This window comes from Fistularia commersonii, chromosome 7, assembly GCF_037954325.1.
Source record: "Fistularia commersonii isolate RoL2024-O1a breed Wild chromosome 7, RoL_Fcom_v1.0, whole genome shotgun sequence".
Classification (NCBI taxonomy): Eukaryota; Metazoa; Chordata; class Actinopteri; order Syngnathiformes; family Fistulariidae; genus Fistularia; species Fistularia commersonii.
Window position 1 is genome coordinate 13,674,887 of NC_141290.1, and position 18,345 is coordinate 13,693,231.

Consider the following 18,345-nt stretch of genomic DNA (forward strand, 5'->3'; position numbering starts at 1 on the left):
AGCAAAGCCCAATTGTTGTTTGTTGGCAGTGAGCTGATAGAAGATGGTATGTGGCAAATTAATACAAGTGACCCTGTTTCGTAATCTAAAGGGCAAAAACAAATGGTGACGATTATCCTTTTTATTGTAATGACAAGTGCACTACATCCCTCTAATTTTAATATTGCCCTGAATAAATGGCAATATAAACTTGACTAAAATGTTAAATACCATTGAATATACTGTTTCAGGGAAAAAAAACCTCTTACCACTAAATGTAATAGGAGAAAGGGCACATAATTCAGTAATTCGGTTACATTGTGGTGACAATCTAATTGTCTAGGGCAACTTTAACTACAAGGGGCATTTATGAGACACACCTAACCCTCAATACTGCTCCTACCGTCTGAGTAGATCCTGTTTGCTGAGATGATGTCCCATTCTGAGTGGAGCTTTGCCGACCAGCTGCAATACTGGCCTGTCACAAGACAGAATGGAGGGAGAGTTTATTGCTTCCTGAAGTATGACTTACAGAAGAGACACTGAAATTACTTCCCTGCATTCAAATCCTTCTGCCAAACAGCAAAGTTGAAATTGGACTGTCCATTATACAAGCAGTGAGTGCGAGCCAATGTCCCTAAATATACATTATTTCACCAGACGGTGAAAAAAGTGTTTCATAGTCAGTGGATGAATTCTAGATAGTCACATCGCAAATCAATATCATTTACCGCTGAAGTCAAATTAGAGTTCCTGTCCCACTGGACAGGTCTATAGATGAAAGTAGACAAACTTACAAACAACCTGAATACAGTTATTAGAATAGGAACGAAAGTCTGTGTACAGTCAGAATAAGATGATGAATTTGGACCCACCTGCTGAACAGCAGCTAGACTCTGAAGCTGAGCTGTGCTGAGGCTGTGCTGCTGCTGGAGGGCTGCGGTTTGTAACATCAGATGTTGCTGTTGTGCAGCATACATCTGCTGCAGATACTGTGCTGCTGTGTTGGGCTGTCGGTGCAAAGCTTGCTGGAAAACCTGTGAGACAGAGATGGTAGACAGAGCTTGCTGAGCAATGACATCCTTGCTGGCAGGCTACAACAGAGGTTTGCATTTAATACTGTCAGATAGATTAAGGAGAAGATTTTTTCAGAAACCGACAGGTATGAAAAGCACCACATTATGTGCCAAATAATGTATCTGCGATTCCAAATAAACCCCATGATAAGAGCATTCATGTCTTAAGGATCATGTAACCATAGCTCTAAATTCACTATTTAAATTATTTGCATTTCAACCGTATAAAAAAATTATGTAAAACAGTTCTTTTATCAATGTATATATCTCATAGTCGTCATTTCGATGGCATAAAACAGGGAAAGTCAATACTGAACAGAAAAAGGACCTTGGATTGGTGGAGACAGTAAGACTGTATGTTTGATAAAATCCACAAATAGTAGTAGAGATACTTTATTGTTCTCGAAGGAAATTAAGGTAAAAACAAGAGATTTTTAAAATCAACCAATATATTGCCTAATCCTAACAGAAAACTTAACTTTTCCATTCAAATTCCCTCCTTTCATTTAAATGTTTAGAAACTCAAACTTAAAACACACTTTTGGTTATTGCTTCTCATCAAATCATGGTGCATCTAGACACAAAATCTTGTTTTTTGAACTGGACTTCGTTACGAAGAGGTAAAAGATAAAGATAAATTACTCTTGTATCTATATTGTTTAACTACACAGAATTTCTTTGTCTAATTATAAACCCAACCAAGCCTCTGCCATGAGAAATATCTCAGCCTTCACCATTGAAAGTGACCTCTGACCAGTTGCCAAGTAACTGGAGGGGTTGCCGACCTGTGGACCTCGGTGCCACACAAGCATCCGGACCTGGACCTCTTGGGATCAGGGTAAAATTAGCAGAGTGCATTCTTTCATTCAACATTCCCTGGCCATAAATGACCAACAGTCCACGATACTCAGGCGGCTGCTTGGTGGCAACAGTTTTTGCTCATAGGTGGGTTGGATTTGACAAAAGGAGGTCTGAACAGACAAAAACCCTGCTGTCAAAGCATCGGCACTAAAAGTTGAGCGGTCCTTATTCAGGGAGGGTTAAGCCTGTGTAGAGGCTAATCCTCGGGTCAAGGGTCAAGAGCACTAAATTGAAGCTAGCATTCCTTCAATAAACTGAGAAAGATCCTGTGAAATACCCATTAATATTATTCGTCTTGATCAGTAGGCAAAAGAGGACCATGTCTCTCATTAACCCAATTATTGAAATAATGAGAGACATGGTCTTTTAGTTAACTTTATTTAAGTACATCAGAGGCCTTATGTGTTTCTTTAGGTTCACCCACAACAGAACCACAGCAGAGAAGTGGAAAGGATGCTACATTAGTATCTAATTTAATCTACATAGCATTTGATGTATTTGGCACATGTATCATTTGTTGGCCAAGCTTTAAGGTAAGATAAGATGGACTTTATTGATCCCGCAGCAGGGAATTTCAATAATTCAGCTTCGCAACTAGAGCTGGCTGACTGGAAAAAACATATGATATGGCATTCAGAAGACAAATTTGTTCCATATTAACAAAAATGTAACCAATAGGAAATACAAAATGTGTATAAAGAATAGTTTGGCATAATTTATTTCCACAATGAGAAGTCTACATTGTAGTCTTATATATAGAACATTTAATTTCAGTAAATAGTTTGATTTTCATTTATTTCTAACTGCTTACTAATCTGTTGCTAACTCATCTGTTGGAGTTAGCAACATGTATGTATATCTGTTGATTCCATAGGGATTTCTTATTTACATGTTGATTATTAGTGAGCTAGCTTTTCTTTTCTTAATAAGTATTATTTTTATTTGTAGGTAAATTATTCACAATTTAGAAGTAAAAGCTGGAAACATGTGCTTAATTTATGTTTTCCAGAAAATGTACTGATGATAATGCATTTTCTTGATGGTTCTTCCATAGTATTTTGCAGATTTAGAATGCAACTTTATACTGTTAAGTAAAAAAATAGATCATTTAAGAACGAATGAGCCATATGTGCCATAGTTTTAATATTTAATATCAAAGTAACGTGATGCTGAAATATTTTAAGATTATGTTGAATTACTGTAAATCACAACAACAATTGTTACCTGCACAGTCTGACGATCAGGTATCCCACTATAAACAGATATTTGAGGAACTGCCTGTCTCCCCGTTGTAGCTCCACTGCTCGTACTACTAGTAGTGTTACTACTACTACTACTACTGATGCTGCTGCTGCTGCTACTACTACTACTGGTAGTAGTCGAAGTAGTAGTTGCAGGAGGTGCAGTCGTATTAGAAGTACTACTACTACTGCTGGCAACTGTGGTGCTGGAGGAGCTGGTGTTCGAGGGGGAGATGCTGGTGCTGGAGGAGGAGGTGGTTGTAGTGGTCCCAGTGCTGCTGACTGTGATGGCAGGGGCCCCAGGCTCACTCATGGTGCCCTCTGCTCTTCTCACCTTTGACCCCCGGCTCTTCTGAATAGCTCTCCTGTGCCTGAAAGACAGATATAGTGAAGCACATGAGGGAAAAAAGCCACTTCCATAAAATTCCTTTGAAACAAAACCAAAGGCTTTAAAACGCTGTATTTACTTGTGTAAACACAAATGCCAGATCCGTCAACAGTCATGGGACAGGCCATGTAAAATATGGTAAAATTAAAAAAATAAAAATAAATAAACAAATAAATAATAAATCGAAAACAAAAGCACAAGGTTGTCAGATCTAAGTTGTTTTTTCCCCCAATTTTTAGCCTGAAGAATAAGTTTCACAAAACATGTTTTCTGTCACAACAAATCAGATTACACAAAAGCTGGTAGAGAGTATATTGGGGATAGCGTTGATGAAGAACTCTATTGTTGAATAAAGACAAATATCTATTTAGAGCACTCGGTCAGAATTAAGTCAGTACGAATTCACTGACAATTCCTTAGGAGTGGTCAGTCTTTTATTCCAGATTGTGCTTTTTGTATTGTATTTCAACTAATCATTTTAATTGTGTGAACTGAAAATACATTTTAGACAATGTAGATATAAACCTACAAATTTGATCCTAACAGTTGCCTGCTACATAAACAAGTCAACATTGACTGTTTCAGAATCAAGGGCGTTTTGCTCATCCTTTTTATACTTCTTGCACCATGAAATACAGTAACCCTGAATTGTGAGACAATTTCTACTTGACAGTCTGGGCACAAAGGAGAAACGACCAAATGATTTAGTCCTCTTCAATAAAAGCTCTCTAAAGACTGCTCCCTTGGCACTCTGCTATCCATTAACACAGGAGGAAAAGGGCTACGGAGCTGTCCAGGCAGATGAGATGGAAGAGGCCTCAGCATGACAGGTGATAAGACACGCAGAGGTTGAGAAAAAAAGAGAAGGGTCCCTCTTTTCTAAAGGCAAGAGGGAAAAGATTAAGTTCTATTTAAAAGGGAAAAGATGAAAGTTCAGGGGCCTTTGATGAAGTTGAGGAAAGTTGTAACACAAGAAGAGAATCATTAAGAACTCTCCATACAAAGAACCGCCTGGCAGCAGTTGTGTGTATGTGTGATTTTTTTGGTGGGGAGCCAATGAGCCTGAAAGCTGATGTAAGAGAGCCAAAGAGAGAACTGGAATCAGTAAGGATGAATTTAAAACCTGCAGGTTAGAGGGAGATGCATTACATTATATAGGGTTGAAAGCTGAATTAGGAGTGGACAGACCAGAAGGGTGAATGCTGCGTGAACAGGTTGAGGGCTTCAAATGGGTCTGAGTGGAAAGGGTGCATGATGGAAGTAATTAAATGAGGAGTAATGCTGCTTCCATGCCACGATTATTAAGCAATTTCCTCCCCCACCTCCTCCTCCTCATTCTTTTGAGCGGATTAGGGGCCCAAGAATGGCTCCAGAGCCAACTTACGCTAGACACCAGACTCAGAAATAAAAGTAATCTAAAAAAAAAAAAAAAAACATATACATGTTCATCAAATGGAAAAATAGAAAAGAATGACAATGTTTGGTTGAAAAATATATATTAAACAAAGGCAAACATTCATACTCGTTTGCCGATGATTCAATAATGACATTGATTTATGTAAATTAATGCAGTTTTTACCAAATAGGAGTTATAATTTATCTCATTACAGGCACCAAACATAAATCTTAAGGTTGCTAAATTTCCATTATTGTTGACAATGTGGTAGTATGGCCAGTGCTCTTATGTTAACCATTTGAATAGCAGGTGTGGTCAAATGAAGGGCATGCTAATAAAAAAAAAAAGGTAATTCTGTCCTGTTCAGCAACTCTATCCATCCATTATCTAACACTTTTTCCTGCACTTAAGATCACGGGGATTCTGAAGCCTATCCCAGTTGTAATTGGGCAAGAGGCAAAGTACACCATGGACCGGTCGCTGACTGATCACAGGGCCATATATAAAGACAGGCAACCGTTCACTCTGTCATTCACACATCTGGGTAATTTCTCCAATTTATTCCAATTAACCTCCTGCATGTTTTGGGACTGTGGGAGGAAACCGGAGAATCCCACAAAGACACAGAAGGAACATGCAAACTCCACACAGAAAGGCCTCCTGTGGGGATCAAACCAGGGTATTTCGTACAGTTAGGTGGAAGCACTAATCACTGCACCACCATGCTGCCCTGTTCAGCAACTCATTACATAACAACTAATGCGAAAACACATACCGGTAAGTAGAATTTTAATCTGATGTGCAATTTTAGAGAGAAAGACGGTTTTCATTTTGTCATTCTAATTTTCATGGAAAAATGAGCCACATAGGTCTGTAGAATGTGTAAACAGGACTTCTCTGCAGCACCACAATGGTTAAACTGAATTGGTGTTTTTGCATTATGTCTCCAACCAAATACCTGCGCCTTCCTGTGATTTAGCAATGGCACTTGGCAAGTTGGTTTATTTGGATTTTTCATTCATTCTGTATACATTTAAACAAAACCTGAACATGAAAAACAGAGAGGATTTCACAATAAATACCAGGCTTTAATGTGTAAAATAGCAGACTATGAATGCAGGAAAAAAAAGGGAATAAATTAAAAAAAACAACAACCCATCATCAAAACTAAATGAAAATGAACACTCAGCTGAAAAGACATGGTTAAAAAAAAACATGATGTGAATCCAACCCCCCCGAAAGGATGTATTTCTTCATTCAGGTACAGACGCAAATTCTTACATTTGGCGCCAACAAATTTGTGTGGTGTAGAAAGAGAACGTGGCTGTCTGGTTGTAAACAAAGCACCGCCACTGTCAAAGCCGTCTGCTTGTCTGTGTGTCATCATTAGCCTACATCTCTCAGCCTGTAACCCATTGCCTCCTCATGTGGGGAGAGGGGAGGAAATCCCCTCTGGTAATGATGGCTTCAGGAGGCCCGGTCTTTCTGAGAGGAGTTATCCATCCATCAGTGAAGAGGTGAAATGAAGGAACCCCCCCACACAATAATTTTGAATCACACATCCACAGCTGTGACTTCAACATGCTTTGAAGTACATGAAACAAACAAATAAACAAAAAAAATGCATATATGAAATGAGATAAATCCACTGTGTCTGGGAATATATAAAAACAGGCACGAGCTGCTGGTAACATACTGATAGAGCCTATCATAACCAATAACAACACAATTTCTGCAGGCTTCACCATTGACAACACAACATATTGATCTACTCATGCTGACATGAACAGACTGCAAGCTTAGACTGTCAGATTTGTGTTGAGATGATTTGTGTAGTCAGGAAGAATATGAAAGCTGAAAAAAGGCTGTCAGACAGACTGGCTGTCTCTACACAGCCTACTGTAGATCAGTTAGTGAAGTGCAGAAGCCTCCATCAGTGTCCATCAGTATAGGCAAGCTCGACCCGCATTTTCAAACACCACAGGAACTAATTCTGCAGCTGCATAAATCAGTGCGTGATGATGGCTCTAATAGCTGGAGATCTACAGCGAGGCATAAGGTTGTGTGTTCATGTAAGTGTGGGGGGTGCTCAGCTGCTGAGACAAAGCCCCCTAACCCCGGTGATCCTACCTCCTCTGGCCCCCCCAACGCGATGCAGGGGTATGATGCCCCATCCCCCGGGAGTGTGCTGTCCTCCTTCAGGATGCTGCTCCTCTTTGTCTGCCTCACTGAGTGGCCGGCTGCTCGGCTAACTGCGTGAATGAGTGTACGTGTGCAATCTGATTTCTCTGCTATATCCAAACCCAGAGACCCTCCACCTACCCCAAATACACAGCTAGCTGGTCGTTCCAGCATCTACACCCCACTCCACCAACCAGGCCATGGCCTGCCTCCTGATTATGTGGTATCCTAGCGACAGCCAACGGGGCGCTTATGGAATCCCCGTACAAGGCAGTAAGCTGATTGGTTAACAGAGTCTCTCTAATGAAGATGATGGTAATGATTTTACTCTGTTTCCCCTCCCCCTCTGCTGCCTGAACACTGATATATTTTTTAGCATGCAAAGAACCACCAATATACAGTGAACTCCACTTGTCTGGTCCATATATGTTTTTAAAAAGCATATCGCTGAGGCTGTGCATTAATGCATAAATTGTGCATACATTTGACTGCAAGCCTACAACAGGACCATTGAACAATTTAGAAAGCATAAATAACCTGAAGCTTCCATTGCAATGAATTTTGTGGTTGTTTGTAGCTGGATAAAAAGCACATCATCCCACAAGAAAGATGAAATCCCATATCATGTTGGAAAATGACTTAACAGACAAAAATTAATTTTAGCCTATAAATGTACAAAAATTTGGACATTATAGAAAAGATGAATAACATAATTCCAAAGCCTTTTCCTTCCTCAATATATATATATATCTATATGTATTTTTCAGGTACAACATTCAATGCCCTGTCAGACAGACAACACTTTTAAATTGAGTTTGTCTTCAGCATAATGTGAATCAGTTCAAATCCACTGGCTGCTTCACTCAAGTCACTCTCAGAAACATTTCTATAAAATTAAATTGGCTGAGCATCAATGATCTGGCTATTACAAAGTACCTTTCAAATTAAGTTTTCCTTTTTCAGATTATTTCCTGGTCATTTTTTGTGGCTGCTTACAAGGTTATTGATAGTTCTACAGGCATAGTCTTGCTTATATTTATGGGGCCTTCTTCATTTTCAATGCTTTGTGATACCAATAATTCAAAGTAGAATTTTCATATATTTTATGCAGGGAATCTGGATTTTAACCATCGGATATTTATATCTGATTCTGAAAGCAAGAACATGAATCAAAATTATCAAGATTAAATTAAAATCCCAATATCTATTTTATATCAAGATCTATCATCGGGTTGATAATACTGATACTTTGCTCAGTCCTAAATGGAATACAAATTGAATGTTATATAAAATTAGAAGTCAACCATAAAAGTGAAATAGGATACCTTTGCAGTTTTGCTCAGGGCACCTCCTTAATGAGAGCAGAATTCATTTATGTGCAATAGGGTTGATAAAACTGAAAGATAATGGCATGCTCTTGGTCTCACCTAACCCATTAACAATCCACCCAAATGTCTGGCTCTATGAAATGTAGCTGTATGATTTGTCTGCGGGTGAAACATGGTATTGATTGGGGCCAACCATGCGTGAACCTCATTGATTATTATCACCTCATTAGCATATAGATTAGCTGGCTCTGGAGCCAGAAAGACAAGGCATCTCAGACAATTCTAGCAGAGCAATGCAGCAGAACAAGAGGTCAAGAACAGGGAAATGGCCAGTGATGGGGTTCCTGTTTTGTTTGAGCTGCATGAAGATGGTCCCATGCATCAGAGCACCAAGCACCTCAACAGTCATGAGAAACTAGGCTAAAAAACATCTTTATTCAGAGAAACTACAGGCTAATGATCAGTCTCCAGCTCTTTGATGTTAAAAATTCTCTTGAAGTAAGCACCACCAAAATAAGTCACCTGGGCTCCTTGGTTTTGAATGATTTTGAAATAGAGCTCAAAAAAAGTGAAAAGTTCAGATTACATTATTCTTTTCTAACTAAATACCAGGAGAATCGTTCATATACACACAGTATATAACAATGAGTTAAGTGGCAAAGACTTGATTTCCTGTATGTAATATTGGTCAGTAGCAATGAAACCACAATACTAAGATGAAGTTTAATTTCACTTTACAGAGCCATCTGCTTGTGCTTTCCTGTCATTCTTATTCCCCATGATGACTAAGAGCCAATCATATCCAAGTATCACAAAAGCATAGGTTTGACGAGTTACCACTACATGGATGAATGAAAAATGCTGTGTGGTAAAACACAATTTATTATTGTTATTACTATCATTATTATACAATTTTTTTGCTGGGTCCAAAGACAATGTGTACTATATATTTTTTTTTTCTTTGTCTTTCACAATTGTCCTGCAAGTATGTGAGGAGTCCACATTGCATCAAATCAGAAACACAAACATTAACTACATGCTGTCTGACACATTGTATGACACTACAATTTTCTAATTCTGGTTTTATACTTAAGTCTTTCAAATTATTCCAATAAGAACGTGTACCTTTTTTTTGCTTATTTTAGAACACTTGAGATTTAAACAACCCTTAAAAACAACTCATTATTTCAGAAAACATGTTGACCTCACAGGTGTAACTGAAGAGATCTGTGGAGAAAATTAGCAAATATAAATTTGGCAAGCTGTACAGAGACAAGGCACGGAGATTGTTGACACTGGTCTACTGTCCTTGAACCAATTAGGATGTAGAACACAACATACTGTACTGAATAAAAAAATTAAAAAAAAATTAAAAAAACGGCACAAAAAAAATCTGCGAAAAAGTGAAGCTGCAAAAGGTGAACTGCGAACTAGCGAGGGTTTACTGTATACATATATATATATACACACACACACACATACACACCTACGTAAATATATATATATATATACATACATATATATACATGCATATATACATATACATACACATATATACACATATACATAGATAGATAGATACATACATACATACATACATACATACATACATACATACATATATATATATATATATATACACATCACGTAGAAGATTTATGGATTTAGTGAGAGTATATGAAGATAGTTGGTGTTAGAGAGGAGGATGAAGAGAATAGGGCTGAATGGAGAAGGTTGATTCTCTATGGCAACCCCTGACGGGAAAAGCCGAAAGGAGAAGAATATATACACACATACTAACTGAACTTTTCCAGCTGCATGGCAGTGGGTAAATGTGACAACTGCTTGCTTTTGGTCACAAACTTAAATACATTCTACTTTAAGTTAAGCCATTTCACTATTGAATAGAATTAGCTCAATTAATTTTGGCCTTGGCAACATATAGTTTGTTTTCTAATATTCTTTTAGTAATTATTTGATGTAGCTACACATCATAGCCAAATGAAGTACCGTAAATTAAGTTCATCATAAACAGAATTGATCACTCTATAACACAGACAAACGTAGATTAAATTGGAATGTTTCTCAGATCCTGCCAATTCTCATTTGGTCCTAGGGCTCTCATCCATCTATCCATTTGATCAGTGTAGCCACAATGAGTACTGGCCTCCAAGATAGGAATGATGAGCCATTTAACCCATGTTGAAACCACGTTCAGACCCCTCTTCCCTTGCAAAATTTGTGGACAGCTGAAAGCCGAACCACCATCCAAATCATCCAAGAATTTAATCAGCAGTTAAAAGCAGCATGAAGTTGAGCAGTAAAGGTCTCCATCCACAGCCTGTGTCTACAAAGAAATATTTCCTTAGAGGACACTTAGTGAAGCAGGGTTACCCCCTGAGGCAGGTTGGAGGTGACGGGTCTTGTCCAAACAAAGCAAAGAGGGCATGTCTTTGTTATGAGTGTGTAAAACAGATACCCTCAATCCTGTGGCCAGAGCGGTTTTCTTAGCTGCAACTGAGCTGCCTTACTCAGATGGACCTCACCTAACACAGCTGATGGGCCACGAACAAAAGCACACATGCTATTTGCCAGAGTAAGAGTGCTGAAGATGCAAGAGTCATTATGGGACATCAGACCTCTTACTAAGTGTGATCCATTCATCCTTCCACTCTGGCTTCTTTTATTAAGCCCTTACTTTGGGTGAGTGTAACTTTAAAGGAACAATAATTAAAACAGTTAAAATTACCATAGATACTACTATAGATATTTCAAATAAAAAAATGGAAACAGGATAGAAAAGTACAAACTGCAGAGAAGCAGGAGACTGACATAAAAATGAAATATTCTCCCTCTGATCTAAAAATACCACTGTTAAGAGTTCTAGAGAAGCTTGCAGATTAGTAGCACACTTCAATCCACAGTGCTCTACAAAAGTAGTCTCTAAGGCATCAATCTTGGATGTCTTTCATACAAAGAAAAATATAGGGCAGATGTGAGCTGTAATGAGCAGTAGCACCAAGCAATGTGGCCCTTTATTTCTCAAAAAAAACTAGTTTCATATTTATATCAATGACAGAAATGGACAAAAAAAAGTCAAAACACTAAACAAATGTATATGAAAACTGACATTTCTTTGGCCAGATGGAACATCCTAGTACTACTGTGCAATTTGTTCTCTTGATGCCTCCATTATATAATTCAATTGAACTATATGCATATCTTCTTCTGTAATAAGTTTCCTTCAAAGAAATGTTAAGCCCAACAGAAAATGTCACATCATCACTGGGGTATTCGGCTAGAAAACATGCAAGCATTTCTGCAGAGTAAGAGAAGGCATGAAGCGCACTATGCTACTTTCAACTGGGAATGTAAGAGGAAAAAGGGTCATTGCACAAGAAGTCAGACCAGTTGAATAGCAGGTGAAGGTTAGTTGGATAATCATCTGTAACCTGGATGCTGATATTTCCTGACATTTTGCCTTTTGTTGAAATCAGTTTTCATTTTAGGTCTGAGCAGCTGGACTAAGCTGATTATTCAGAGTACAGTTATTTAGTTAATAACTAAGTATTCATCGACAGATAGTATTCACACTGACAAACGTTTTATGGCTTTAAAAAAAAATAGAGAAACTTTTTTTTGCAAATAAGCACAAAAAGAGAGTTTAACTCGCACTATAAAACTGGAAGGACTGTTCACATGTTACCCTAAATGGCAGTTTCAAATGCCAGAGGCTACCCATTTAGTGAAAGTTAGCCTCTGGGGTGGTGTAGGATTGATTGTAATCCAGTGTAAAACTCAAATAAATGTTCAATGCCTTCTCCTTTGTTCTTATGGGAGCTGGCAGTTTTGATTTGTTACTTCAGATTATCTAAAGCGATTTTAGTGAGAAGACAACATGAACGGGTATTCCTCCTTGGCTCTCCAGAATGCATGGACAAAATTTCACAAATATACTAATATCCCAACCATATTTTTTTGAACCTTGTCTGAATATATCTTTTAATCAAGGATCGACATGGATTGACAAGATGAGGGAGTGAGGGAATAAAACCGTCCCTAGTTCTAAAACAGGGAGGACAGGCAGACACCAAGTCCTTGCTCTCAAGGATTAAGGCAGAGTAGTAACATTTTCAATCCAAACAGCATTTAAGATTGTTTTTAAGACCCCCTCACAACTCTTTTTTGCTGACAACTAGTACCCCATTGATGACTGAAATCTCAGAAAGAAAATAAAAGATTTTTAGTTTCTACTTGCTCAAACCTAAATTACAAAAATCTAATTGTTAAATCACAGGACTAACAAGTCATTCTTAGTTTTTTGAAAGATATGACAATTTCCATTTGAATGAATAATAATGGTTAAAATGGTGACCTCTTGATGTCCACACATAGAAAATCTTGCACTTACTTCTTTGTTAGTATATGTACATCACTGTTGGCAACAGGATGAAGATACTAAGGAGCCACTTGAAAATGAAGAGGGTGTCTGTGGTGTGAAATAATTACGATGGGTAGGACTTCACTTAGAGAAAAGTAAAATTTGCCTGAGGAATTTAACAAGGCAATTAAAATGAATGACAGACTGCGTTAATCACAATATCAGGCAGTAGTAGTTAGTGTTTCCACCTCCCAGCAAGAAGGACCCTGGTTTGAAAACCAAAGGGGCCTTTCTGTGTGGAGTTTGCATTTTCTCCCCATGTCTGTGTGGGTTTCTTCCATGTTCTCCGGTTTTCTCCCACAGTCCAAAAAAATGCAGACTATTCACTGGAAAAATTGGAAAATTATACAGATTTGTGAATTATTGTTTGTCCCTATATGTACCCTGCGATTGACTAGTGACCGGTGCAGGGTGAACACCGCCCACACCTAATGACAGCTGGGATAGGCTCCAGCATCCCTGCAACCCTAAATGCAGGATAAATGATAGATAATGGCTGGATAAATGGTATCGCAATATCATTTACAATAAATACTTATTTTATTATTTGACATGACAATTAAATGCTATGAATGATACAATAAATATTGTAGAATTATATTTTCTAAATATTTCCTAAAAGGATTTTCAATGAAATTGCATTATAAAAGGCTTCCAAAAGGGTGTTTTAGATTGAATAGATGTGTTGCTTATATTTTCCAGTTATGAAATCTTCCTGCCAAATAGCCACAAATATAGAATACAATCTTCAGGGACATAATATTCATGTTAATGATGGGAAAACCCCCTGTGCAGAGACTAAGACAAGATCAAGGCACTCTTGTGCAACTACACTGCCAGAGAGCATTGAGAGCTGATTTATCAAAGGCAAAGCAACTAAGCTAACTGAGGAAATCGTAAAACAAGTTGCCAAAGGGTTCAATGCTATCAACACTTGAATTTCAGGAGCTTTAAACCATTCTTGTTTGTTCAGCACTTTGATGAAAATTGCTTTGTAAATAAATGCATGATTATTATTATTGTTCAGATTGCCTAAAGTGCCCCATTATACAAAATATTTTCAAATGGAAAAAATGTAGCAAGAATCCATGAGCTGTATGGCAGTGAAACTGTAGGGCAACAAAGGCAGAGCACACAAGCTAGGTTTATAACATGGACGGGAGATCACTTGATATTTGTAAACAACCATAAGAGGACACCTAAACCATGTCAACTGGAAGTCACAATCCACGGTTGACAAAACATAGCGCCAGCACTCAGCTGTTTCTTGACACTGCAGAGAACTTCACTTCAGTGCGGTCTATGGGTCAATTACAAAAGCCTTACACCTGGGCCTACTTTTTGACATTATTGCATTATCAATTCGGGCCATTTTAATCATAACTATAATAAATCTATGTCAAGAGCTGAAAGTCCAGAGGATGCAGATTCATTTCATAACACAGATTCATAGAATATCAAAGTCTTTCCTTGACCACTTGAAGTTCGAGACTATTTTCCAGAAATGTACTGATCGCAATTTCAAGACAATTTGCAATTTGTCATTGGCGGTACGAGATTTGATTTGGTTTTTTTTTTTAAAGGGACAAAACACAACTGACAGTATGAACAAATGTTTTTCCAAATGTTGTCATTTAGCACATTACATACAGCATATAACTGTTCATACCATGATGTATGAGCTGTTCTATATTTCTGAGACAACAGATTATGGTGCTGTGTAATGTGCATTAGTGTAGTATACGTTATGCACAAGTATTCCAAGAAATTGCATGACTTTAAGAAGAAAAACAGCAGTATTGACGCAACTTTCCTTTGTGGCCAGTTTACTTTTGCCAACACTCGATCACATAATAGTATCTACAGCATTGTTATTGCAAGCTGTCACTTAAAAAACAAGTTTTACCAGTGTTTCTAAAACATCAAAATGTTTTACCTCCCTTAGCAAAGCACATCATTCATCTTTGATTTTCAGTTGTTACTTTTTTAGTTTCTGTCCAACTAAATTCTATGTTTGGATGACAGAACAGCTCAAAATAAACAGGATGGACTGTTGATACAATCTGACAGTTTTTTTTGGTTTTGGTTTTTTTGGTTTAATAATGTGCTCTACAAATGGAGCATGAGGTTGTCTCAATGTAGTTGAATCTTAATATTCATAAAGGAGAGGTCTTAGCAATTGAGAAAATGTCAAAACTGATCACAAAAACAGAAACTTAACTTTGAATATTTCAAATAATTTGGGAAATATTTTTCACAATGTGTCCCAACATGAGTTGCCCCCTTAAGAAATGCATTGCTTCAGTACAGCTAAAGACATGGATGTCGAAAAAAAACTGTCAAAATCAGGTCTTAATAATGAAATAATGAACAAAATTGAAAACTAAGGTTCTCAGTCGTCCAGGCTATTGTTAATCCTTGTCAAAATTGTTTCAACTGGACTTTTCAACTGAATTTCTTCCCTCAAACTCAAACGTGTGAGTTTCCTCTGGATTTTCCCCACACTTCAAAAACATGCAGAAGGTTATTTGGAAAATTGCCCTTATGTGTGAATGAGAGAGTAAATGATGGCCCTGCAATTAACTGGCAGCCAGTCCAGGGTGTACCCCGCCTCTTGACCAATGACAGCTGGGATAGGCTCCAACATCCCCCGTGACCTTAAGTGTAGGATAAGCGGTAGATTATGGAAATATTGCTTAAGTACAAGTAATGGACAGAAACATTTTTGGATTAATAAATCATTTAACTGTTAAATGACATCCTCATTAAAAGGACTAAAAACAAAGTTACTCTGTTGCCCTGATTATCTGGGCAATAGTTATTTATGACTAGAGACAACATTTAATGTGAATTTCAAGATAGCCACCGGTGTGTCTTACGAACACGAACACACACGCTAGTGCCATGGGTGGAAGACAAACGCTGACGTTCACACCCATCTGGATCGCTGGTGGTCATGGCCACCCTGCCGGCATCTGAGCTCTCCAAGGTGATGACCTGCACTTGACAAAACAACTGGCCCTTCTTTTGTATCAAACCCTGTATGGCGGAAATCCCTCCAGGCGGAAACTGGCTAACTTCGAGGTTTTTTTTTGCACGTATAAGCGTGGGGAAATGCTAAGTCACGGGAGGAGAAAACACGCCTGTCTTTACAGTCCCTTTAAATGTTTTGCTCCCTTTTGACTCCTAGCTTAAAGTCCCATCGACTGCAGGTCACGTTACTGAATTCCGTCACACCTCTGTCATACGGTGACGTCGCTTGTGTTGTTATTCATCTATATTCTACCGCAGTCCGCTGGGTGACTCTGCAGCCCGGAGTTAGCAGTCTTCCAAGCGGGAACACTTCACGTTAGCACGCCGGAGCATCAAGCGAAAGCTACCCGCTCGCTGGCGTTCTCGGGGCCCGTGTGCGCGTTTAGCTCGTGCAGCCAATTAAAATCACGCGTTCCGACACACAAACACAACAGTGACCTCGTGTCCAGAAGAGGAGCGGATCAGCTCGGCCACGTACCGTCGTCGTCGTCGTAAGTCGTGGAGTATCACCCCTCTCCAGAGCGCTCAAGCCTCACTTGTTTTCCCTGTTACTCCACTTTTTCGCTGGCGGCTGCTTGTTATCCCGACGACTCAGCGCAGACCAGCGGCGGAGGAAGAGCAGGGCAACTTTTTTCATTTGCATTCCAAACTGGCAACGTGACACAGGTCTGACCAATGGGCAAGAGCGTTTGGTCACTTGGCCCCGCCCCTTAAAGGCCCCGCGCTCCACCCCGGCCCGCCCGCCCTGGGCTCCAGTTACATGTGCTTGTCACGTCGCCAACGCCGTCCCTACAGCTGGAGGAACAAGGTGATGAGCAGTGGTAGTTGTCCTCTTTCAATACTTTTGTAAATCATCTCTGTGGTCTTCCTCTAGACCTCCTGCCTGGCAGCTCCAATTCCAGCATCCGTCCACCAATATATTCACTATCCCTCCTCTATAAATGACCAGGCTGTCTCAGTTTGGCTTCTCTGACCTTATTTCCAAAACATCTAACATGTGCTGTATCTCTGATGGATTCAGTCCTTATCCTATCCACCCTTGTCTCTCCCAAAGAGAACCTTAACAACATCTCTGCTACGTCCAGATCTGCATCCTGTCGTTTCCTTCGTGCCTCTGTATCTAAACCATACAGCACCGCAGGTCTCAACATTTTCTTGTATACCTTTCCTGTCATTCTGGCTGGCAGTCTTATCATATATTAGCCCTGTCCCTTTTCTCCATCTGTCCCAACCTGCTCGACCTTTCTTTTCACCTCAGACAGTTTCTTTCTAGTAGTTCGTTATAATCTTTCTCATTTGTTATTTTTGTATTTTACTTCCCTTTAGGTTTTAATTCATACTTATTTCAAGTGATATCAATTGGGATACATTTTTGTGATTTATGCAAATTCAATGCATTTTTTTTTCAAATTTTTTGTAAACATTTATAAGGTAGTTCTTATAAGGCTTATTTTTGATCATTTTTCAAACATAAAACCACATCAGGAAGAAGAGAAAGTTATTGTTTTAGCTGTAGTTAGTAAATATGAACGGCGTATACGTCAATAACATTGAGTAAGTTCATGGAGAGTTATGTTTATTGTATTTATTAATTTTTTTAAGCTCAGATTCAATTACGAGTATTGTATCGTTTTTGGTCGGTAATGGATTTGTGCTACATTACACATGTGTTGCATGTGTTAAACTACTGAACATAAAAATGTAACGTGATCACATTAATATATAATGCATCACAACAACTCTTGTCTTGTGCACAAAAGGATTGAGATGGACTGATCATTTTGAATGAAATGTCTCTGGCCTTGAAAGGTCTCAGCATACACTTGATAGAAATTGTAATATATATTCCATGCATTTATTTCCCAGCAGGATATGTGGATCTCTTTTTCAATGTTTTAGTTTTTCATTTGCTTTTTTTTTTTTAAATCACCCTCATCACAGTTTAGTTAATGGGGATTTTTTTTTAGCAAAATGTTGAAGAAATTCTAAAGCCAATTCAAGACTGTCCCAAACAAAAAGATCTGAACCCTGTGATGCATCTACAGATGGAAATGACCTGGCATGATAATAAAGTGGGCAACAATGAATTACTAATGTTCGAGAGGGTCGTCATTGTGTTGCCTGTAATACGAGGAGGGAGTATGTTCAGGAGTCCTGCAAACACTGAATAATTTATCAGAATATGACTTATCTGCTTGGCCCCTGAGTTAATTATCTGGTCTTTTATAGCTCCCCCGACAGCAGCTTGCAGCATCATCACAAACACAGTATCATTACAGTAACCTGGGTGGTCCCTAGAGGCACGTAATGGCTTATAGCCAGACAGATTTTGCAATATTAATGTTGTAGTAGAATCAACCATGGATTGGAATGCAACATAAATGTGAAATTTACACTATAACGTGCGCCAGATGTAATATT

The 18,345-nt window shown here is 38.6% G+C and overlaps 1 protein-coding gene across 2 annotated transcripts in view; it reads right to left on the reverse strand.

The window, feature by feature from the left end:
* phc2b (polyhomeotic homolog 2b (Drosophila)) overlaps positions 1 to 16,575 on the reverse strand; it is a 45,542-nt gene extending 28,967 nt beyond the window's left edge. Inside the window, exons 1-4 of one of the 2 annotated variants that reach the window (XM_086149918.1) lie at positions 16,403 to 16,575; positions 3,141 to 3,528; positions 855 to 1,016; positions 383 to 457 (exon numbers count right to left, since the gene is read on the reverse strand). In XM_086149918.1, the coding sequence (XP_086006044.1) occupies positions 383 to 457; positions 855 to 1,016; positions 3,141 to 3,470 (567 nt within the window). In that variant the 5' untranslated portion in view covers positions 3,471 to 3,528; positions 16,403 to 16,575. Of the gene's footprint in view, positions 1 to 382; positions 458 to 854; positions 1,017 to 3,140; positions 3,570 to 16,402 lie in introns of those variants that run through there. The other variant, XM_086149919.1, reaches the window with a different exon arrangement.
* Between the last annotated feature and the right edge of the window lie 1,770 nt (positions 16,576 to 18,345).